This window comes from Typopeltis vanoorti, chromosome 2 (assembly GCF_054136105.1).
Source record: "Typopeltis vanoorti isolate ZY-2024b chromosome 2, IOZ_Tvanoo_1.0, whole genome shotgun sequence".
Taxonomy (NCBI): Eukaryota; Metazoa; Arthropoda; class Arachnida; order Uropygi; family Thelyphonidae; genus Typopeltis; species Typopeltis vanoorti.
In genome coordinates, this window is record NC_143550.1 from 63,508,630 (window position 1) to 63,534,871 (window position 26,242).

Sequence of the window (26,242 nt, forward strand, 5' to 3'; positions counted from 1 at the left end):
TTTAACATGAGGAGGGGTTAGACAGATGTAAGCTTCATGAAACAAAAGAGATGTGTGGAATTACAAAAGCAGTGGACTATGAAAAATTAAGTAAACAGACAGTGATGTGCAGAGGATTAATCAATTGAAGGATAGAGAAATCAGCAGTGGCTAGGACTTGGACTGAAATCAATTACTTATGGCAATGTCAGATTGTTCCGCCTGGCCAAACGGTCAATGGTGGGTTTTATCTCGAAGTTTTGAAGTGATTGATAGCGAGAATTCATCGCATATGGCATGAATATCATGACGACTGACCGTTCGTCAAAACACACCATCACTCTTGGCACTATAACTCGGTTCCTAATGAAACAAATGTCATAAACAGTTGACACAACACTAATGAAGGTTACCGCTTTTGACAACAAAAAGATACAACAGGTGGCACCACTCATCTCTTCTATTTTCGAAAAGTTCAGTTTCTTTTTGGACAGAGGGTGTATAATCAATCAATCAAAATAGAAAAAAAAATCCATAGCTCATCCACAGTATGAATGTAAGATAGGTTTATAAATAAACCTTTCGCAGGTGGGAGCCACATAAAAAAAAAAGGAATCTAAACATTTTTTAATCTTTAGTGATCTGATCTATCAAAATGTGCTAACTATTTTGAAAATAATCAAGAATTCATTTATAGCTTGCTAAGTTGTTCTGCTTTTTTTGGGGGGAGGGACGTGATGTTTTCAAAATTATATGCAGATTGTTTATTTCAAAATACATAGTTAACCCTTGTTTTATAAAATTCCTGCAATAAGAACATAAGGAATAAGAATAATGTTTAAGAGAAATAAAACCAGAATAATCTACTATAACACACACATTAATTGCTCATGAGTGTATCAAACACAATACTCAACTAACTAACTATTCTAAATTTCCTGTTCATGCACTTCACCACACACTCATATACACCAAAGTAATGATATTCTACTTTTTAAGCAAATCAGCCTGCTATTCCTTATACATGATGATCCTGCACAGCATCATCAAACTTTTAAGTCAAATTCCATACCTCAAAACTAATGACAAGGTCACACATGAATCACAATAAACATGGATCTGAAACTACATACTTCTGAGACAGCCCTCTGTAGTTGTAGCATAAACAACATACAAAACAAAGAGATGTTTATTAAATATCGTGGGTAAAGCAACTAAGGCAACAAAGCCAAAATATTATGTCAATTCCATGTATTATTCTAGATAGTTTGCTTGTTTGGAGGGATGAAAAACCAGGTTTCTGGATGGGTCAAAGGATATAACTCAATGAATCACATGATTATAAACAGCCAGAATCACATGCATGATATGTCTGGAGTTGCGTTCAGTCTAATAAGTTTAGCATGTGTAAGTTGCAACTGCTATTTGTTTTAGCATATCTGAATCATATGTCAGTTTTTTTTAAAATTTTGTTTTATTGTGCAATGGAAGGTGAGCTCATATTTATTGAAATGATTCATATGCATTTTTATTATGAAGGTACAAACAGAAATATACACGAAGCATGTCAGTTTTATCAAGAGACTTTCCCTGGTCATTCATCTAATTCTATGCTCTCAAACATTCTCATCTTTGTCATCATCTGCAAGAAGATACCAGACTCTGAGGAAATACACTGCATCTGTTTGTATAGAATCCATACACTAACACAATGAGAACTGTAGTAAAACAAGCTATCTTCCAAGCAGTTTAGAGTGTGTCCTGCATAAAAATAGCTTTACCTGTACCATTTCCAGAGGGTTCAAATGATTTTACTAGATAATCACCATTATCAATTGGTATTTTATTATTATTATTATTATTAGACACCTCCAGGGAGTCCAAGGACTCATCGAGGGAGGGCACCTACACCACAACTTCGTCTCCACCATTCAATCACCAACTGACTGCAAGTACATCAACGCCATCTACTGCCAACTACCACTGGCATTTCCACAGACAATCACAAACATCCATGCCCACGGCAGGATTCGAACCCACAGCCTTTGGGCTGGAGAGTGGATACACTATCCACTCGGCCAACCAGGCCGGCAAGTTTTGAAAGAGGTTTCTACCACATCATGTGTGGAACCAATGATTTCTCTCAAGCACTATTCACAAATTAGGCAACATTTACTTGAGATACTATTTTCATTAATTATATATTTGTTTTTTTCCTTTATACAAATGTAAGCAAACAAAGTTTGCAACTGAAGTACTTTCAGGCTGGGGCAACTTGTGGTAAAGGTGGTATAAGTTCTCATCACTGGCCTTAGTATCGCCTATAATGCAAAGAACATCTCCTTGCAGACATGTATAATGCTATGTATTAAGGGAGGGGTCACTGCTCAGACCGGTAGTGACCTTTCTTTATTGAGGTCAACCTTTATTGAGGTCTCATCAGTGCAACAAGCCAGACCCCAGAAGTGGTGATATTATTATTATCACCATATGAAGGTGGAAGTAATGGAGAAGTCATATTTGCTTATACAAGTTGCCAAAGGGTGTCACATCCTATTATTAAAATTCTCTGGATTAGAGATAAGTTTATGGAAGTTTTTTCACTTGGCTATGCTACTAATTATATATTTGGTTTTTTTCCCACTGATGAGACCTCAATAAAGATCGAAACCGGTCAGGGCAGTGACCCTTCCCTTAATGCATAGCATTATACATGTCCACAAGGAGACGTGCTTTGCATTATGGGGGATGCCAAGGCAAGTGATGAGAACTTATACCACCTTTACCATGAGTTGCCCTGGTTCTGAAAGTACTTCAGGCGCAAACTTTGTTTGCTTATACTTGGATAAAGAAAAAACCAAATATATAATTAGTAGCATAGCCAAGTGAAAAAACTTCCATAAATATAAATACTATTTTCATCTATCAAAACAATTCCATGTGGGAAAATCTTAATTTATATGCAGTTATTCAATAAGTAATCAACAACAATTCTTTATTAATGTATAGGCAAGAATTTGGAGACAGATTTAATAAGTCCATACGTTTTGCCAAACAGGTTTTGAGTTTCTGTGACTTCTTGTGAAACCAGGTAGAAAACACCCTTCATGATGATGACGAGTTTTATGACGTTCCTTGAGTCAAGGACTCATTGAGAGAAACTATAAATCACCCAAATCAGCTGTCATACCTTTTTTTAAACACATTCACACTAGATGCACTTACTATCCCTAAAGTGAAACTATTCTACTCACTCACTGCTCTGTGAGAGAAAAACCTAGTTCTTACCTCTTTCTTGACTGTGAACAAACTTAACTTCCATGGATGCCCCTATGTTCTCTCCCCACCTTCCTTATAATGAAAAATTCCAGACTATATCCTATAACACCATTCAGAAGTTTATACACCTCTATCATATCATATCTTTGCACCCTTTCCACAGAAACTGGAAGACCAAATCTTTGCACAATAATCCAGGTGCATTCTTATCAAGGCCTTATAAAGTGACAAAACGACTTCTGTAACTTTACATGTCAAGGTTCACTTCAACATTGAAATTATCCTCTGAGTGTATTTGCAACTTTTGCTATGTAACTTATGAACTTCAAATTCCCACCCACCATTATGCCAAGATCCCTAGCCCCAGTTTCTTGTAGCCTAACCCTGCTAATATATTTGGTATTCTATCATATACTGCTGAAAATCTTATCATGCCAAAGTGCATAACTTTATGCTTAAAGGTTAATCTGATAGAAATTTTCTTTGCCCAAATTTCCAGCCTATTCAAATAATTTTGTAAGTGCTGGATATCAGTAGCATCCCTGATTGCCCTGCCTATCTTAAAATCATCAGCAAACAATTGCGATTGTTCTGTTAGACCATTGGATGATATCGACCCCCCCCCCAGGGGTTGACATAACATTGTTAGGGGTCGATTCAAGCTCAGGGGTCGATAGAAAAATATAAAACATCATTGTATGGGTAATATTTAATTCGGTTAACTTGGATTACCTCCATCCTGAATGACAACACAATTAAGAGTGAATCTTGGAAACAGTGACATGAATAGGACCTGTAAGATGGAGCAAGGTCATGAAAACAGTTACACAGGCCCATTTGTAGGCCAAAATGACGTATTTACCAATAAACGGATGTCGGTGGTTCCCACCTGGTGGCGCAGTGGGAGTGAGATTGCAACACGTGCATGGTTGCTTATTTACTTATACTTACACGTATTCGATCCCAGTCTCATTTTTGCACATCGACATACAAGTGAGCGTTAATGTTCTAAAATTCATCAACATACATATTATAATTCAATTGTTATTCATTCACGAACTAAACTTCTCTATTTTGAAGTGTTGAGCAGGCCTGTAATTTTGTATATCCTATATATACCTATAGGAAGATTGCATTATTGTTATTTTGTTATCTAAATTAAATTTTATATTTTATATATTATTTATCCCTCCTATCAAATAAGTAATGTTAAGAAGGACGTCAAAAACAAAAACGTATCCCTTTGACGTTAAGCCAATATAATAATATATACTATATTATACATACAAGAAACACTGTAACTATAATCCTTTCTTTTAGGGTTACACGGTGATCAGCATTCATTTAAAAAATTTTATGGAATTTACAACCATGTTAAAAAAACTTTTTTTTATTATCCCGACGTTTCGATCTTCACATCAAGATCATCATCTGGAGCATATATAAATATACAGGACAAGCTGAATTACATCATTAACTTTCTTTCAGTAACAGTAATCTTTCCTTCACTGTTTACCGAAAACCGACACATACGGGACAATATATACACATAAACTCCTACCACCACTCAACACAAAAACTAGGTGTCATCAACACGCTAAAAAACAGAGCTCAGACGATTTGTTCCAGTGAACAGGCACTGAAAGACGAATTTAAAATTATCAGTAATAACTTACAAAAAAACGGATACAGTCAAAACACTATAAATAAAATTTTCTACAAAACCACAATAAAAAACATAGACAAACCAGACTACAGTAAAACTATAACCATTCCCTACATTAAAGGAATATCAGACAAAATAAACAGAGTACTACAAAAGTACAACCTCAAAGCCACCTTTAAACCTCCTGCAAAATTAAAAAGCTTACTCAACTCATCCAAAGACCCACTCCCTCCACTAGCTCACCCTGGAGTATACCGGATTTATTGTACCTTGCAACACACCACATATACGAGAAACAGGACGCACTATTCCTATTAGACAAAAAGAACATAAACGACAGATTAAATATAATAATTATGGTGAAGCTGGCCTTTCTGATCATGCCCTGAATACCTTACACAGAATTGATTGGAAAACCACCAGCTGTCTACATCACACTAGAACATGGTATGAAAGGAAATTCAAGGAAGCCTGTGAGATTATCAGCAACCACCCCAATCTGAACAACAATGATGGTTTAAAAATCCCAAACATATGGAAGGTATATATTCGACCTTCCTCACCAAGAACAACTATAAACAGGACTGTAGAAAAAAATACAGTATTGTAAATCAAAAATAAGAATTGTAATACTAAAAATAGGACACCAATTGTTTCTGAAAGAAAACCATCTAAAAGAACGTTTATTCCTGTCATTGTAAAAATAGAATTTAGCTTGATGTAAAAATTTATTTATTTAAAAATTTTTTTATTTTATTTTATTTTTTTTCACCAGAGGTCACGCCAGTAGAATAACATGTGATCAAATCATTGTTTCTCTAGCTTACAGTTAATGATGTAACTCAGCTTGTCCTGTATATTTATGTACGCTCCAGATGATGATCTTGATGCGAAGATCAAAACGTCGGGATAATAAAAAAAGTTTTTTCTAACACGGTTGTAAATTCCATAAAATTTTTTAAATGACTGTAACTATAAAATAAATAATCTAAAAACTCACATAAGCGTCTTTTTGCTTGTCCTATTATAATTACGTAATAGTAAAATAGATGGGGGATCGATAAAAAGTCTAGAAACTCTTGAAGGAGTCGACAGTCAAAGAAGTTTGGGCGTTAGACCCTTCCTAATGTATATAGATTGAACAATAATGGCCCAAGGACAGCACCCTGAGGTATCCCACTGGTCACCTTAAATCTGGTAGATTGACACCCACCATATATCATTTTTTGATATCTGTCTGTTAACCACCCACTGATCCAAGTCAAGAGTTTATATTCCAATCCCATATTCTCCAGTTTATGCAACAGCTTTTCGTGTGGTATCCTATCAAATGCTTTAGAAAAATCCAACATTACTATAGTGTATCCTTTCCCGTTATCCAACTTGGCTGTAACATTGTTATAAAATATGAGCAAATTGCTAAAACATGACCTTTCTTTAGTAAACCTATGCTGCTCTTTGCAAAGCATAGCTTGTTTGTCTGCCCATTTCTGTATATGAGTTCTTACCAACTTCTCTAAAATCTTCACTACCATACCAGAGATACTTCACTACCATACCAGAGATAGGTAGTTAGACAGATCAGTTTTTGCACCACCCTAGTACAATGAAACTATCCTACATTCTTTTCATTCCTGTGGTATAATTTCTGAGCTGAGACTCAAGTTATACAAACGTGTGAAAGGCATAACTAATTCAGGTGAACATTACTTTAGCAAATGGGCTGATATCCCATCTGTCCCTATTGACAAATTCTTATCCAGGTTATGCAGCAGTTCTAACTGCTTCATTCAATGTAGCAGTAGCACTGTGCACCATGTTACATACACCTGGTTGATATATCTTAACAAAGTGAGCATTGACTGAGCAATCTCACTAGCTTTGACACTAGAATACCATCTACATTCAGTAATGTTATTCTTCCACATTTGTGCTTTCTTTTGCTTGTGGCATAATAATAAAGTTTTTTTAGATCGCCTTTGGCCTGCGTAGTAAATTTCTTTTATACTCTGATTTAGCTTTCTGCACAATACTCGTTACTTTTTTGTGCTTTATATATTTCATAATTCCTCACATTCTTATTCTCATGATATTCTTTCCACATCATCTTCTTGTGGATCTCTGTGGAGCTTTGACACTAGAATACCATCTACATTCAGTAATGTTATTCTTCCACATTTGTGCTTTCTTTTGCTTGTGGCATAACAATAAAGTTTTTTTAGATCGCCTTTGGCCTGCGTAGTAAATTTCTTTTATACTCTGATTTAGCTTTCTGCACAATACTCGTTACTTTTTTGTGCTTTATATATTTCATAATTCCTCACATTCTTATTCTCATGATATTCTTTCCACATCATCTTCTTGTGGATCTCTTGTTTAATAAGGTTGCACATCCATTTCACTCCCAACCTGTTTATTCTTCAAACACAAGGATACATTTAGATACTTTTTTCAAAGATTCCCATGCACTGCTGACATTTCTCCAATTCAGTAACTGATACCATGAGACCAAAGATGATAGTACAGTAATCCCTCGATTAATGTGCCCCCGATTAGTGCATCATTTTTTTTTCGATACCCAAATTCGATTAGTGGCCTATATACATCTTAAAAATAAATGTTACAGATTTTAAAAATTTTCCATCTATACATTTTTATGGCTAACTATTTTAAAAAATCACTCACCAGAATGATATAATTTAAATTTCATTATTATTTTTAAATTATTATTAAAACCAAGAATGGTATTTTATAAAGACATAAGGTCTTAAGAAACCATCTTGATACTACATCTATCTGATGGTCTGTTGAGTATGATATCCTAAGATATATATATATATATATATATATATGTGTGTGTGTGTGTGTGCAATTTATTTTTACACTGTTATGATTAACCTTTACTTCAGTTAAAGCATGGCGCTATTGCCGATTTAACATCACACGGCTCATTCTATTTTGAATAAATCAGTTGTTTGCATTCTACCGTGTAACAACTGTTTTTTAAGCCACTGACAATGGTCTGTTAATTGCAAACTGAAATATATGGCAGTATATTTAATAAATAATACTTTTATCTTGTGTTTTCGTACATAGATTGTATAAGCTGATCATAATTTCTAGCTTTGTAATTCAGCATGTAACTTTTTCTAATTGGAATATCAATATAATTAGATATTTCTTCCCAAGAAAGCACGACATGACCATTACCAACTGGTGGTAAAATAGTCATAATATTAACAGAGACCCCCCCACCTGCCTTCTGATGCTATGAATAAATCTAACACTCTTTGACCTCGAGTTCCTTCTTTCACATGCTGCTTGAGAAAGTTGTCTCACAACAACTCAATAAATTCCTTCATTCTTATTACAAGATTTCTCTTCTATCCAATTAATGTTTGGATAATTAAAGTCATCCATAATGATCACTTGTTTAGTACCCACAAGGCTAAATTGGCAATTCATTTCTTTGTCCCCTGCAACTGAGTCACCAGGTCTGTAGAAACACCTCCAACCATATATTTCAATCTGTTAGCCTTTCCTAAAAAGAATGTTGGTTAGTAATTTTGGGAATGTTAGTCATTCCAAGAAAGAATGGAGGAGAAATGTGTGATTCATGCATGATGGAGCTTTGTCAACTATCATAAGGGTATTCTGATCAAATGTTTAATTGGTCAAGGAAGAGCAATTACACTGTCACCTCAGTTATCAGACCAAAATTTTCTGGATTCTTATTTGTGGGACCAATTGAAATGATTGGTTCCTCTACTCCAGTGGAAAAATCCATTAGACACCATTTAACACCTGCCGTGAGAGGTACATTCCTCCCATAGTATTTCTTTTGCCATTTTTTTATCCCATCTGTATGAAAGGTTATTTGCAAATCAATAGTACATTCTGTACCATGGGTGGGCTAAGAATATTTTGTTCTATTTTTCATCAATTATATATATATATATATATATATATATATATATATTGTATTTTTAATTTACTTTTTATATAGTCTGGAAACCCTGCTCTAGAGACCAACCATTGAACTTTTTTTTTTTTTTTTTTTCAAAACACTTTGGGCCTCCAATATGTGTGAGGTAGTGGTCTCACATTGGGCAATGAAATTCATCTCCTGCCTAAATTACTTTTCAACTAAAAAACAATTCCTATCTAAATTACTAAGAAATTGCTCATTTCTTGATATATGTATTTTATATGTATTACCAGTTGTTGTCAACATTTGTGCTAACACCATAAAGCTGATCTTGGAAATGTGAGGTTTTCAGAAGCAAGTTTATTGGGTACTTTTTTGTTACTTTTGAAGAATAGAATACATCTTTCAAGTTTATGGCTAGGGGTATGGTTGGTTAAGTGGATAGTGCACACTCACTCTCCCACTAAAAAACTGTGCCTTTGAATTTTACTGTAGGCATCAATGCATATGTCTTTAGGTAGCAGATGAATTTCATCAGTGTGAAATGATAATTCGCTTATTAGCAGCTTAAAGTAGCTAAAAATAGTTCCACATTTGGTCTCTAGAGCAATGCTCTGGATTATGTAACCTTTACAAGTGTTTATATAGGAAACAAAAAAGTTATGACATCTGACTTCTTCAGTTCCTTGGGGATGTATGAAATAACTGGATGTAAGATAAGGATTTCAAAGATTGATTTTTTTGAATATGTTAGTTAGGAGTTTGATGTTAAGATAATAGTTAAAAATAACAGCCACTAGAATGATTACCAGACTGTCAGCGAGCACTAAAACCACCAAGATACTCCTTTTATTTCTTAAAAACCTTTCTTATAAATTTGGCTTATTTGATATCCAATTAAAATCGTTCAGAGTTATATGGCAAGCGCTTCCAATTACAAATCCTCCATAGGCATTTGTATCCTGAACCAGAGTGAAAATTACCATCAACAGTAACATAAGCTTTCCTTAGACACATATCTTTGTGTGAGACCACAGTGTCAATAATGATTAGTCCATGTTCAGAGTAGGAAAGCAGCAGCAGGCACTTAATGTTAGTGTTTGTTATTCCTTATTTCTTAAAATTTTATCAAGACATTTCTAAAGGTCTAGGATTTATTTTCTACTTTGGTGAAGAGGTCTTCAATAAGAACCAGTTTATTATTATTATTATTTTAAAATAATCCAGGTGAGTATCTCTGCTCTTAACCAGCAGACTATAGTCCCACCATGGATATTTATACAGGCATTTAATGAATGCCTGAAGTCAGTTGAAAAATTTTGAGCCACTTCAGGTCTGCAATAAGCATTTGTATACCAGCTTTGCCTTTGTTAAAAATTGTGCTCATTGGAGATGAGATGGAATATCTAATTCTTATTCCACCCACCCACAATGCTAATGTATTTTTAAGTCAGCTTTTTGTGTGTTGGATTCTAATGAAAAAATAAGAAATAAGCTACATTTTTGCAGTTTCCCTACCACTACTTGAGAATGACTGCCTTTCAAGGTGTTTAACTTCATGTTTATTTAATACTAAACACAAAGTTACACTGGTTTAACTTAAATAAGTTTTCTTTGGTTAACTTTGTGTCAAATATTATAGCTACACCCTCCATTCATCATCAAAATCCATTTCCTGCTGTGGGTTCTCAAGAGTTATACAGTATACTCTGATAATTCTACATGATTAACGTTACATTGTAATTAACTTCTTATCAAAACTTTTCATCCAGATGAGTATGTTATTTGTAGGAATCTAAAAATTGCAATCTTATCTATTCTAACTGTTTCAATCCACATAGATTCTGGTCTTCCTCTGGGTCTTTTTCTTAGCATACCAATAGTATCAATAACCTATTTTAATCATCTTTATTTTCTGTTCTGTTTAAGTTGAATTCAATGCTAATGATGTCCATTCCTTCTAAATCTTTCAGATTTAACACAATTGATGCTATCTATTCATTAAGCTACTTTTCCTCAGGACAAATGTCTGTGACTTGTCCTGCTGAATGTCAAAAGCTTGCTCAAAGTCCATTTATTCCCCTTGTTTAACTCTACATTATTATAAAATGTGAGCAGTTAACTAATTAACATCAGTTTGAACATTTTCTTATATACTGTTAGTGTTCTGGCTAATTTCTCTTATTTCACATAAATTCAGCTGGTTACCCATCATACCAGTTGTGGTTAATAGACATGAATAAAATCTCCGTCTTCACTTAAAATTGTGCCTAAACAGCTGAAAAGTTTTACTTGTTCTGTACATTCTCTACTGAGAATAACTTCTTACAGAATGTAAATAGCTAACGTATCTACATCCTAGGTGATCAAATCTGTCCACAATAGTTGAGATGATGTGGTATCAAAGCCTTGTAATGTGGCAAAATAACTTCCTTATTCTTACACATGAAGTTTTCATTACAGCATTCCAATTTTGCATTCAAAATCTTTGCTATATGGCTTATAAATTTCCTATCTACTAAAACTTTGAGATGTCTAACGTAGTCTGTTTTTTTCTAGCATAATCCCATTCAGTATAATATTACATTGGATATCTCATTAAATGTGAAGTTATGCACTATCATATACTGAACTGATAGCCATTTTTGCATGCAATTCCAGTTATTCAGATCATTCTGCAAACACTCATTCATGGGTAAGAATTTAGGGAAACACAACACACGTGTTAAAATAATTACTTTACTTAATATTAGGAAAGTAACATTTGATGTTTCGACCTCTGTATTGAGGTCATCACCAGAAAAATATATATGTATACGGAACAAGCTACATGCTACTCCACTTTACAAAGGTGAAATGAATCTAAGCTGCTTATTAATCTTTTATGTAGCCTGACCTCTAGTGGGAAAAGAAAAAAAATTTAAAAAAAAAAAAAAAAATATATATATATATATATATATATATAAATAAATTAAAAACAGAACTACATTAAACATTTCTAGAGTCCTCTCATATTGAGATATCCTTTTGGACTTGTTTTGATTGCTATAAGGGTTGCAGATGGGTCCTCCACATTCTTGGAATGATTAGTCCATCATTTTTGTTCAGGTTTGGATTGTGTTTTAGCATTTCACAGGCTTCTTTAAATTTTCTCTCAAATCAGGTTTTGGTGTGGTGTAGGGGAGTTGGTGCCTTTCCGGTCAATTCTATGGTATGTTTGGAGTGCATGGTCTGATAGACCTGTTTTTCCCATAATGGAGGTATTATGTCGTTTGTGTTCATCTTTTCTGATTGGGATAGTGCGTCCTGTTTCCTCTATGTAGGGTAGGTTACATGTACATTGGATTTTGTAAATCCCTGGGTGTGCCATTTGTGGAAGAGAATCTTTGGAAGAACTGAGTAAATTTCTTAATTTTGTCAGGGATTTGAAGGTAGTCTTGATGTTGTATCTATGCAGTGTTCTGTCTATTTTTTCTGTGCCTCTATAACATATGGTATGGTTATGGCATTCTTATAATATTTTTTGCTTTTATTGGTATTTTTATGGAGGATCGATCTTGTGAACTGTTTTTTTTTTATTTTTATTATAGCCATTTTTTACAAATGTAAGGTTAATGATTCTGAATTCTTGGTTCAGAGCTTGTTCATTCACACAAATAGTTAGTTCTCTGTGTTTGAGGGTGCTTATGACTCCTAGTTTTGTGTTGAGTGGTGGTATGAATTTTTGTGTATGTACTGGCCTCTGTGTGTAGGTTTGCGATAGACTGAGAAGGAGAGAGAGAGAGAGAGAGAGAGAGATAGCCTGAGGGAAGACGTGTGACGAGTGTGTCTAGAAAAGGAAGAGAGTTGTTGTTTTCGAATTCAATGGTGAATTGGATACGTTTGTATCCAATTCACATTGTGTGTGAATTGGATACAAACAATGTGTTGTTTGTTCAGGTAGCTAAGGAATGCATTTATAGTTTCGCAGCTGTGGGGTCAAATGGTGAAAATATCATTGCCATATCTGAGCCAGATTGGCCTTTAGGTTGGCAAAATTTAGAACTCGTTGTCAAAGTGTCTTCCACGTAAAAGTTAGCTATTGGGGGGGGGGGGGGGAGCCCATGGCTGTACCTTCTTTTTTGTAGGTAAAAATTGTTTTGCCACACAAAATACTCTGAGCAGAGTACATGAGCAAAGAAGGCTGTGATGTCAGGCAGTAATATGTTCTGTAGGAGAATAACAGGATCATTGATCGGGACATTGTTGAAAAGGGCAGTTATGTCAAAGCTGACTAATAATGTGATGTTTTTAATTTTGTTTATAAAATGGTGCACATTTTTTACGTAGTAGGGGAAACGAACCACCAACTCCTTGAGTGTGGCTGCTAATTTCTTGGCTAAGTGATAATTAGGGCTGTCGATTCCTTCAACTATTGGATGTAGTGTGTTTGTTTTGTGTATTTTTGGCAGGCCATAAATTCTGGGATTAGTATTTATTTTTCTTTGGCTGATTGATCACGGATTTAATAAATTCTGTAGTTTTCTTTTTGATGCGTTTAGTAGGGTTGTAGTTCATCATTTGGTAAGTGTTGTGGTCCAATACCAAATGGTTCATTTTTTTTTTTTTTTTTTTTTTTTTTTTTTTTTTTTTTTTTTAGGTATGCTGGCTCAGGTATGTCGATGATATTTTTGCCATTTGGCCCCACGGTCTCAAAACTTTAATACATTCCTTAGCCACCTGAACAAACAACACAAATGTATTCAATTCACTATTGAAAACAATAACTCTCTTCCTTTTCTTGACACACACACTCATCACAAATCTTCCCTCAGGCTGTCTCTCCTTCTCAGTCTACTACAAACCTACACACACACACACACACACACACACACACACACACACACACACACACACACACACACACACACACACACACACACACACACACACAGGCCAGTACATATACAAAAATTCATACCACCACCCAACACAAAACTAGGACTCATAAGCACCCTCAAACACAGAGCACTAACTATTTGTGTGAATGAACAAGCTCTAAACCAAGAATTCAGAATCATTAACCATACATTTGTAAAAAATGGCTATAATAAAAATAAAAAAAAAAACAGTTCACAAGATCCTCCATAAAAATACCAATAAAAGCAAAAAATATTATAAGACTGCCATAACCATACCATATGTTAGAGGCACAGAAAAAATAGACAGAACACTACATAAATACAACATCAAGACTACCTTCAAATCCCCGACAAAATTAAGAAATTTACTCAGTTCTTCCAAAGATCCTCTTCCACAAATGGCACACCCAGGGGTTTACAAAATCCAATGTACATGTAACCTACCCTACATAGAGGAAACAGGACGCACTATCCCAATCAGAAAAGACGAACACAAACGACATATTAAATACCTCCATTATGAAAAAACAGGTCTATCAGACCATGCACTCCAAACATACCATAGAATTGACTGGAAAGGCACCAACTCCCTACACAGCACCAAAACTTGGTTTGAGAGAAAATTTAAAGAAGCCTGTGAAATGCTAAAACACAATCCAAACCTGAACAAAAATGATGGACTAATCATTCCAAGAATGTGGAGGACCCACCTGCAACCTTTATAGCAACCAGAACAAGCCCAAAAGATATCTCAATATGAGAGGACTCTGGAAATGTTTTATTATTATTATTATTATTATTATTAAGTGATCTTTCAAGGGAGTCTAGACTCATTGAGAGAGGGCACCTACTCTAAAGCTCTCTGTCACCACCTCTCAATCCATCAACTACAACGAACAGCAAATATCATCTACACCAATGGTATCTACTGCCCACCACCACCACTAGTATTTTCACAGACAATCACAAACATCCATACCCACAGCTGGATTTGAGTCCGCAGCCTTTTGGCTGGAGAGCGGATATGCTAACCGCTTGGCCAACCAGGCAAGCATGTTTAATGTAGTTCTGTTTTTAATTTAGTTTTATATTTACTTTTTTTTTTAAACTTTATTTTATTTTATTTGTTTTTTTTAATATTATTAAAATTTTTTCTTTTCCTACTAGAGGTTAGGCTAGATAAAAGATTAATAAGCAACTTAGATTCATTTTACTTTTGTAAAGTGGAGTAGCATGTAGCTTGTTCCTCATACATATGTATTTTTCTGATGACCTCAATACAGAGATCGAAATGTCAAATGTTACTTTCCTAATATTAAGTAAAGTAATTATTTTAACAAGTGTGTTGTGTTTCCCTAAATTCTTAACCATGAATGCTGACTGCCATGTAACCTTAAAAGAAAGATTTCTGCAAACACTGCAATCAGTTGTATTTCTGATAACTTTGCCTATCTTTGCATCATCAGCAAATAACTGTATGTCTCCTGTTAAATCTTTCCCAATGTCATTAATATATAAATACTGAATAACAATGGACCAAGAACTGATCTCTGGGGTACATCACTGGTTACCTTACATCTTGCAGACTCGTCTCCCATCAGTAAGCCAATGGTCTAATCCAAACTAGAAGTTTATAAATCCAAACTCCCGTACTCTTCAACTTATGCAACAGCCTTATATGCTGTCAAAAGCTTGTTCAAAGTCCAAAAGTATCATGGTATATCCATACCCATAATCTAACTTAACCATCACATTATTATAAAATGTAAGCAAGTTACTAAAGCATGACTTTCTCTCAGTAAATCCACAGTGTTCATTGCAAAGTAGAGATTCTCTATCGACCCATTTCTATATGAGATCGGTTATGAATTTTTCCAAAATCTTCACCACTCCAGAGATAGTGATAGCTCAATAATTAGACATCAGTCTCTGCACCATGCTTGTGCATGTTCTGAGATTGCAAATTATATAGCTTGGTGAAAGAAACAGCCAGTTCAGCTGATCACTCTTGGCATTCATGCTGATATCCCATCAGTTATTGCCAAATTTTTATTTAGTTCATTCAACAGCTGTAGTATCTCCATCTCATACATTTGAGTTCCTTGATCCAATGAAGAGATAACAGTGAGCTCACTGTTGCATATACCAAGTTGACAGCTTTCAACAACATGGGAACTCATTAAGTGAACAATCTCTTCTGCATCTGTTACACACAGCATTTACAATCAGTAAAGTAATTCTTTACATTCACTCTTTCTATATAATACATAATCCTTTTGGGTTGTCTTTATCTGGCAGAGCCAGTTGCTTTTAATACTCAGACTTAACTTTCAGTACAAGTGTTGTAATTCTCAAAGTATGCTCCTTATAATTTTTGCACTACAGTCAAATACTGTTTTTATTTTATGTTCTCTAAGTATTTTTGGGAGAGTGATAAAGTCTCTAATATATGGGAGAGTGATAAAGTCTCTGCTTTCCATAAAACTTGCAAAAATACTTAGAGAACATAAAATCAATAAAGACAGTATCATCCCTTTTATCAGGATGAGATCACTACTCAGATCCACAAAACTTTGACATGACCCACTAAAATATCCAAGTGTTTACTGATATTCAGGGATGAATGCTGGTTATCAATACCATGGATAGACAGAAAAATCTATCAAGCAACTCACTGAAGAAAATATCAGAGATAATACCAAAGAAATGAGGCCTCAGCTTTGTCATCACATGTACTCTCTTCAACCGATCCATAAGATGCCTCAGCAATGAGACATCAAGCAGGCCTGGTTGGCCGAGTGGTCAGCATATTCATTCTCCAGCCGAAGGCTGCGGGTTCAAATCCCGCCGTGGGCATGGATGTTTGTGATCATCTGTGAAAATACTAGTGGTGGACAGAAGATGATGTAGTCTGTGGATTGAGAGATGAAGAGCTGTAGAGCAAGTGACCACCCTCGATGAGTCTGGGACTCCCTGGAGGTATATATATATATCATAACTGAGAGAAGAATTTGGGAATCCTTAAAAATGGCATTGGATCTTAAACACCTAAATATAAACACAAGTATCAACTTGCTGGAATACATCCAAGCCATAGCTTGCCAAACACATGCATGTGAATGTGTAAACATGCAAACAATACTAAACAATGCAATGCATTTTCTTGTATAACTACATAGTGGTTGTTACCTTTATTAATGTTGCTGTTTGTTTACCAGTTTTCATTTTATAACTAAAGAAATCCTATTTAATCAGGATGAAACTGTGTTTTTATTGATTAAAGTAAATGTTAATATCTTATTCTGGTTTTCTGCCCTATATACTTATTTATCTATCCATGAACTGGCAAAGTCTACATGCTTATATATATATATATGTGTGTGTGTGTGTTTCACCTACAAGGGTAACCAAAATAAGTTAAATTGGATGGAAACAAACTCCATATCAGGAAAATTTTTCATTTGTCAAGTGATCATTAAGCAGGTAGTAGCATTAGTAGTGGCAATAGTAGTAGCATATCTTGCTCAATTCCTTGAATTGTTGTGATGATTAACTGCTGCTTTATCATTTGTTATATACTTTTATATTCATATTCATTTAACAGGCATATGAATAAAAACAACAACAATAATCTATCAAAATCAATTCTAAGTTTACCTCTGTTTATACTTACCTCTATATATATGTAATGTTTGGCACTTTGAATTGCATCTATATATGCATTATGAATAGACTGTTCAACAATATTTATTCCACCAGACCATCTGCACAGACTACGAAGGACCTAAACAATGAGGATTGAGTTATTAACTTTAAATAAGCATAACAAATCTGAATGAATTATTTTAGCAAAAATTATACATAAATACACACACCATTATCATCAAATTCCTGACATGTACCCTCAGGAAGATGTACAGGATAATTATAATAGTACTATATGAAAAAGTTACACCATTACTAACTTCCATCAATAATTTTCCTCCAAATTAATCTGTTATCTATCAAGACTCCAACAGTATCAGATCTTATATTTGTCTTTTAAGGTATTTTTTACTGTATCAATCTATCTACATCTTGGTCTTCCTCTGGGTCTTTTTCCTGCCAACCAGAAAAAGAACACTTGTTTTGCTAATCTTTCCTCTCCCATTCTGTTTAAGTGACTATACCACCTGAGATTAGCTCTATTAACACATTCCTGAATGCTAACGATAGCGAGCTCTTTTCTAATATCCTAATTTTTGATGTGATTGATGCCATCTTTCTCTTAATTCTCATATTAGACATCTCTAGTCCTTGTTCAAGTGTTTTATTTCTAACCCAGCTCTCAGATCCATAAGTTAAAATTGGTTTGAACACTGTCTTGTATACAGCTAATTTAGTGTATTTACTAATTTCTTTCTTATTCCATATAAATTTATTCAGCTGACTTCTTACCATACAGCTTTACCTAATTCTGTTGTCTATTTCCATATTTAATTTGCCATTTTCCTTAAATATTGTGTGCCTAAATAGTTGAAATGTTTTACTTGTTCTAAGGTTCACCATTCAGGATACAGTTCATGTTTTCAATGTTTCTGCTTATTTTCATTGTCTTTGTCCTTTTATTGCTGATTTTCATAACAAATTTATTACAATAGTTATTCAATTTGGTCAGGGAATCCTGCAGACTTGTCCTGGATTTATTTAGGAGTATAAACTCATCTATATAAAGTGAAGAGCTGAGACCAACATCTCCAATCTTGATATCAGGTTTAATACTGCTTATATTCATAACGTGATCCATATAGAATGAGGAATAACAGTAGAGATAATGAATACCTGACTTAACTGGTTGGCTGAGTGGTTAGCGTATCTGCTCTCCAACCAAAAGGCTGCGGATTTGAATCCTGCTGCAGGCATGGATGTTTGTGATTGTCTGTGAAATTACTAGTAGTGGTGTATGGTAGATGGCATTGGTGTAGTTGCAGTCAGTTGTAGAGTAGGTGCCCTCCCTCGATGAGTCTTTGGACTCACTGGAGGTGGTGCCACGTAATAATAATAATTCTGACTGCTGATTTACAGAATACGTATTGCTTGATATAACATCCCATTTACACCATCTAACTGGAGCATTTTAAACAACTTTTCTGTTGGAACCTTGTCATATACCTTTTCCAGATCAACAAAACTTAAATACAAATCCATGTTATATTACCAATATTTCTCAACTATTTGTCTTAAAGTGAAAATCTGATCCTGACAACCTCTATTTGGCATAAATCCAGATCGTTCTTCAGCAAGCTTCCCTTCCACAATTTTTCTTAGCTGTTTTCTGAAGTATACTTGCATAAATCTTACCAGGAAGACTCAGTAGAGAAATACCTCAGTAATTCTGAAATTCAGTTTTCTTTCCCTTTTCATAAATAGGTACTATGAGAGCTTTGCTCCAATCCTCTGGATTCAACCCTCTGACCAGTCCTTCTGAATTATGCAATGCAGCCACTGTAAATCTTTTATACCTCATATTTGAGCATTTCTGGGTAAATTTCATCTACTCTAGCTGCCATTCCACATTTTAGGTTTTTGATTACTTTTTCTAATTCAATTACAGATATGTATTCCTGACTGCATTCCTGAGGAGAGTTTTATACCATCATGCGGCATTGCTTGTTTCATTTAGCAGTCTTTCAAAGTAATTACTCCAGATATCTAGAATATCTTTATCTTCAGTTTTCATGTCATTTTTATCATCTCTGACTTCATTTACAGTACTTTTCCCTCCATTTCTAAGCTTTTTCAATACCCTCCAGAATATTTTGTCATCTTCCTAATATTTATTTTCTATGTTCTTGTAAAATCTCACGAGAAATGAATTTTCTCCTAAAAAAATCTTCTAAAAATTTCACTATAGATTTTTCAGTTTTTTGTTTGAAATTATGTAAGAAAAATGTACTAAATAAGATGTTATAAAATTTGCTGTAAGAATGCACATACATTTGACCTGTTAGTAAAAGCTTAGCAGGAATTAAGCCAGATTAGCGTTGATAAGTCCCATCCAAAGATCGTATGATCAAATGGCCAGCAATGACATCATTTTTGCTACTGGCTAATCCTGGCGAGTTCATCATTAAGAACAAAGGGCTGAAAATCTGCATAAAAGGGAATGCAGCACTTGGCTCAAGACCTTTTTTTTTTTTGTCTTTTTACCTTCGGCTTCCTCAGGGCTCCTTCCCTTCATCTAGGAGGATTGTTCTTCCCACTGCCACCAGCCCTCTCTCTAGGCTCCGGGTAGCTACAACAGAACCCCAGCTAGTTCGACGAAAGAAAACTCTATGGGGAAACTGCCAGAGCAGTCTAAGCAGCTCGAAGACTGACCAGATGGAAGACGCTCCAGTCTCTATGTAGTTTGCTATGTATAAATTGGACCTTCCACTAGTGATAGTTAGCAAGTAAGCAACTATTTTATTATATTTTGTTAAGAGAGTGTACCTCGGAATCGTATGTGATTGCGAGATATTATTTGTAAACAGGCGGTAACATGGTAATAAGTTGAGGGAAGATTATGTGTTGTTAAGTATGTTTAGTTTATGAGAGCATATGTGATAATGTCGAAAATAGTGCTAAATAAGTATTGTATGTGACTGGAAGAAAGTTTTTGTTACAATCCTTATAGGAAGAATAATGTTTACTTGTAAGCGTATATGAGCATAGTTGTGTTACAAGAGACATCTTTATGTTAATGTATAATGAGTTTCTATTGATAGTGAATGCACAGTATGTTCTGTTGCTAGAATTGCATTTTTTTGGTGTGTTAAATCTTTTGAGTGAAGTAATCTCTCAGTAATCATTATGTGCTCTGTACCTATTCCAGTAGATCGAAAATCAATGTTTTGTTTTGTAATTACCTGGTTCTATTCCTTAGCCAATGCACTATCTCAGAAAAATTAGTGAACCTGCGGGCATAGTAAGATATGACTAACCACAACTTGCATATAAGGAAATTGTGTAAACGTATTGATTTATTCCTGTTTTCTTCTCACCCTAACTTTCAAGAAATGGAATGTCAATTAGGTGGTGCAGTCGATAATAAATATAAATTTCCTAATTGATATTGTGCGAGTGTTTAGGGGCTGCTTATGTTAGATAGGCTTGCTATAGGAGGTCTAACTAACTGCAGAGAAAGGGGGGACAGAAATTGGTCACAGCGAGATTAATATTGTGAGGTACAGGTTAAGCAAACATAAGCGTAACCTTGAGAAGTTTGTGTTAAAGAAGTTTCTAGTCCTAACTTAGTGAAGCAGAATAAAGTAAATTAAAAGAGTAAAGAGTAAAGTGATTAACTATGTCTTACCTAAGTAAAGACATAGTTAATCAAATTTAAATAATTAACATTATTTTTACATTCTTACCAGTGTTTCCAATGGATTTTATTTAACTATTTTTACACAGCGATTTGCTTTCTTACATTTTTCTCTGTATTCTCTAAGAACACAAGCTGACTTACTTGCTAGAAAATTTCTATATGTTTTCTTCATTTCCTTGACTGCCCTTTAACTTCCTGAGTGCACCATGGAGTTCTGATTTTTCTATCCTTAAAGACAACCTCACCACATGCCTCTAGTCGAATCAATCAATGTTTTCTTCTGGATTTGCCACTGAATCTTCAAGGTTTGGTTCTTGTTTGCAAATTCTTTCATTTTTCTACAAAGATGTTTGTGTATTTGAGTTTACTGTTCACTTGTGAAAGCTTCTTAACCTTGATTCATTTTAAAACTTTCTTACACACTCTTCTTTTCAATATGAAATTCAATTTTATCGTATTCAAAACTAAACAGCATTCACTTCCTATTTCATATCCTCTGTATAGTCTTGTGTCTTGAACCAGTGGGAAAACATCGCTATCAACAGTCAATGAGACTTTTCTTATTTCTTGTATTCTGTCTCTCTATGTGAATTTGTGCACATTTTTATGTTGGAACATAGCGTTAATAATAAGTAATCCACCTTCTGGAATTCTGTTCTGTCCTGAACAGAAATCCAGAAGGCATTTACCATTATTAGCTGTGCACTTTTCTCCAAATTTTCCCATTTCTATATGTCTGGTAATCATGTCCTACTCTGTTGGTTAGATATCCAACAAGGGCCAACTTTTCCTTTTTACACTTTGCCCTTTTTTTCCCTTTTTTTTTGCCCTCTCTAATGCCCCACAAAATCCCTCATTTCTTAATAGAACCTTTTGTGAAACTATGTCTTATTGTCAAATAAGATACAAATAAGTCTTATTATCCAGTTCCCCATTCTGATATTTGCCGACATCACTATTTGATATTGCCTGCAATTCACAAAGATTATTCTCTTATTTAGTGCTGAATACTATAGCTACTCCCTCATTTCCCTGATTGTCATTGCTTGAATATAACATTTTCTATTTGTCACTTAGAAAAATCTTACCTGTATTTGTCATCTTTGTTTCAGTCACATCTATTATGTCAATCTGGTAGTTCCCCAGTTCTTCTGCTAGTTCCATTTCCTTTTACACGCAAATACACACACAACATATATAATAGATTTATTCTATATACTACAGAAGAATCATAGAATTATCACTCTTGCAGAAAATCTCAAATTTAATAGCTTATTCAGCAAACGATTTAATTGAATAAGTTGGGAAAGTGCATGCAGCACCTTGGATTTTTGTTAGCTTTACTGATGACAGTATTTCCACTCCTCTTCATTTTCAAAATCTTGTAATGCTCAGGTAACTCATGCTTGAAGACCTCTATAACCAATTTCCAAAACACATCTCCTTGCCAGAAATTAAAGATACCAAAAAATTATATACTTGGTTTTCCTTTATCCAAGTGTGTAAGCAAATAAAGTTTGTGCCTTAAGTATTTTCAGGACTGAGGCAACTCGTATATAGAAGCTAATGACTTCATATCACTTGCCTTAGTATCCCATAATGCAAAGCACATATCCTTACAGACATGTATAATGCTATGCATTATGGGAAGGGTTGCTACCAAGACTGGTTTTGACCTTTGTTGAGGTCTCATCAGTGGGAGCCAGACCCAGAAGTGATAAAGGTCAAAACCGGTCTGGATAGTGACCTTCCTTAATGTCACTATCCAGACCGGTATTATACATGTCAGTAAGGATATGTGTTTGCATTATGAGATACTAAGGCAACTGATGTGAAGTCATCTATATGTGAGTTGACCAAGTACAGCTTCAGGCACAAACTTTGTTTGCTTACACTTGGATAAGGATTAAACCAAGTATATAGTTTCTTGGTATCTTTAATTTATAGTATAATCAAGTGGAAAACCTTTCAACAGCTCTCTCTCTAATCCAGAGTAATTTAATAATAAGGTTTGACACCTTTTGACTACTTGTATATGAAAATTACAAACAATTAGGAAAAAAAAAACAGAACATCCTCTTAAAAGATTTAACAATGACTTCTAAGACTGGAACAGGCCACTCTAGCCCTAAATCCTTGCCAAGTATGATAATGTATAAGAAAATATGACTTCTGCATTACCTATGGGTCTGGCTCCCACTTTTCAGAACTCAATAAAGGTCGAAACCAGTCTAGGTAGTGACTCTTCCCATAATGCTAAGCATTATACATGTCCGTAAGGATATGTGCTTTACATTATGGGATACTTACATTTGGATGATAGCAGGCTGATACCACCCACTATTCAGTTAGACCACAGTGCCCCAAAGACTAAGATCCCAACATAGCTTCCTAGCAACTGTCGAACCACGTAAAAACTCTCCAGAGAAAAGACTACAACAATGGCTTGCGCTATACCCTAAGACTAATACTGGTACTCCAACAGCCAAATATCTTCGAAGTGATGCCCACTTGGACTTGGTAAGTTCCGAATGAAACTGAAATTTAATACATTTTATGTTTCCTTCAGACTTAACATGCATTAACGTTTTTCCGGGGCCAATATTGATATATCAGATGAATAAAGCTAATTGTAATTTATCAGCAACACTAATAATTTGAGAAAATACTCATCTGTATATCGTGTTGTAAATAATTATTGTAAATTTTCTAATGTTTAAGCTATGTTAACTTTATGTAAATTTTTGTGTATTGCTGGCAGAAAGATAATCAAATTAGATACTGATGGCCAAAAGCTAAACACATGCACCAAGTAAGATGCGCGCATGTAGGTTCTTACTTACCCCCCACGTAAAGCACGCTAGGCGAGAGTGTGGTGCTAGGTGAAGTAAGGTGTCATGGGCAAAGGAAGAAAGAATGATGACGTAGAAAGGAAGCATCGGGCACGTGATTTAAAAGACGTTGCGGAGCCAGCTTGAGGTGTTTTTTCCCTTCCCCCCTGTATTGGGGAGGTCTTCAAGGGTAGAGGTCCTTCGGAGATCGTTGGAGCACACTGAAGTGTCTATGGGCAGTTCGCCAGTCAGCGAATAGCCCAGCGGAGTGGAGTTCCCGATTGCCACGGAGATCGCTAAGCCATGCCTAGCCAGATGACCAGAAAGCGGCGAGCACCTAACTTCTTTGGCAGAAATATGTCTAGTCCAGGCCTCTCAGTAGAATAATGCAGATAAAAGTCAACTGAAGAAAGGGCCAAGAATCGGAAGTTCTGTCGAGATGTATGTGAAGGTCAATTAGTTCTCCAGCCTTTGGTAATGTAGAAACTTTGATTTGTTAAGTAATTGTGTTAAAGAAGAAAATCTGTATTTGTAAAAGGGACATTAGGTTTTGAAAGCAACGATTAATGAAAGACTTTAGAGATTGTGTTTAAGAAAGTAGTGGAACTATAAGTTTTGAATAGGAATAGTGTGGAGCTAATTTTTGTTATTTATAAGTGAATAACCTTTAGCACTGTAGTGTATAAAATGCATGATTGACCTTAGATAGAATATTCTACATGAAATGATGTCTTTACATGTTATGGGAGAATTAGAAAAGTTGGATAATTATACTCATTCCTTAAAGTTAGTGCAATTATATATCAGTATTTGTTCGTAAAGTGTAAACTGTCTGATTTGTGATTAAATGTTTTTCTTTAAGTTTAATTGATGACTTGCCCGATTCCTTTTCTATTGCACTGCTCATTAAATTCGAACCAAGGCAGGAAGTGAATTACAAGGGAGGCTATGACTGTGAATTAAGTTTTAGTTGTTTGATAGGGTTTAGAATTTATCAAAAGTGTTTAAGAGAATTAAGACAGTGTGCTAAACTGAGTTCTGGTTCCTTGATTTTGCACTGTTTAATAATCTAGGATTCAGGGTGGTGCAGTATAATAGAAATTTTCCCTGAATCCGAAAAAGGAATCAGCGCCAGTATTGAAACAAAGGAATTGGTGTTGTCCAACGGCAATCCCTTTGTCTTCTATCCGCCTACACTACTCTTAAGAATGGTTAACGGCCCAGATTGAATATTGAGACTGCTTAAGAATTTAGGTATATCAACTTGATGCACCAAGCAAGGTATTTTATTGAAGTTAGGATAAGGAATTTATATGAGGGGAATAAGTCAGGAAAAGATCACTATAAAAATGACGTATATATATATATATATACATATAGAGCAGTGATGGCGAACCTTTTTACCCAGGTGTGTCAAACATCTTTTTTTTTTAAATATTGATGTGCCACTTGCATACATGCATTATAAATTTAACTACTTAATCATAGATGGTGACTTATACATATCATATTAGGCCATTTATTTAATAGGACATTGATATACAATCTATGAATTCATATTATACAATTAATTTAATAAACTGAAATTATTGAAATTAGTTTTTTCATCAGAATACCAATATTTTTCAACATTCAAGGTGTGTTACCTGAAACCATCAAGTGTGTCAGTGCTGACACGTGTGTCATAGGTTTGCCATCACTGATATAGAGTAAAAGATTAGAAAGATATTACAGACTGAAATACTTGGAAAAGCCTCAACAGACTTCAAACGATAGGACGCTGCAAACAAAACCTCATCAAATGGGTATACCTCACTGGACCAGATAATTGTGAGTGTGGGAGCTTTCTTTCTCCTTCAATCACCTTGTACAAAAGAGGACCCTATATCCTACACAGAAAGAGTAGTTGATCGCACAAGATACTGGAGGAGCATCTGACTATATTTATTGTATATAACTTATGTATAGTTTTTTCCTTCATATTTTACTTATTCCCTGCATAATTCATCTACCAAATTTAAGCTGTTCTCATTTGTAATGTATCCTAATTTGTTGTAAATAATGCTGTACCATTGTCTACTACTGTATCACTTGTGTTTGGATACGAAATAAATAAATTATGGGATACTAAGGCAAGTGATGTGAAGTCATTAGCTTCTATATACGAGTTGCCCCAATCCTGATAATATTTCAGGTATTATCCAAGTATATCATTTCTTGGTATCAATTTTTAATTTATAGTATAACGAAATGGAAAAACTTCCAGCATCTCCTTGCCATTCTCAAGTGGCGTGGCGATAACCTGGTGAATTT

The 26,242-nt window shown here is 34.8% G+C and overlaps 1 protein-coding gene across 8 annotated transcripts in view; it reads right to left on the reverse strand.

Annotated features, from left to right (window-relative positions):
- The window catches only part of LOC150109091 (phospholipase D1-like), a 584,228-nt gene that overhangs the window by 85,269 nt on the left and 472,717 nt on the right, over nt 1-26,242 (reverse strand). For all 8 annotated transcript variants that reach the window (XM_090411563.1, XM_090411593.1, XM_090411586.1 and 5 more), the window contains one exon: nt 17,427-17,537. In XM_090411563.1, the coding sequence (XP_090267689.1) occupies nt 17,427-17,537 (111 nt within the window). The remainder of the gene's footprint in view (nt 1-17,426; nt 17,538-26,242) is intronic.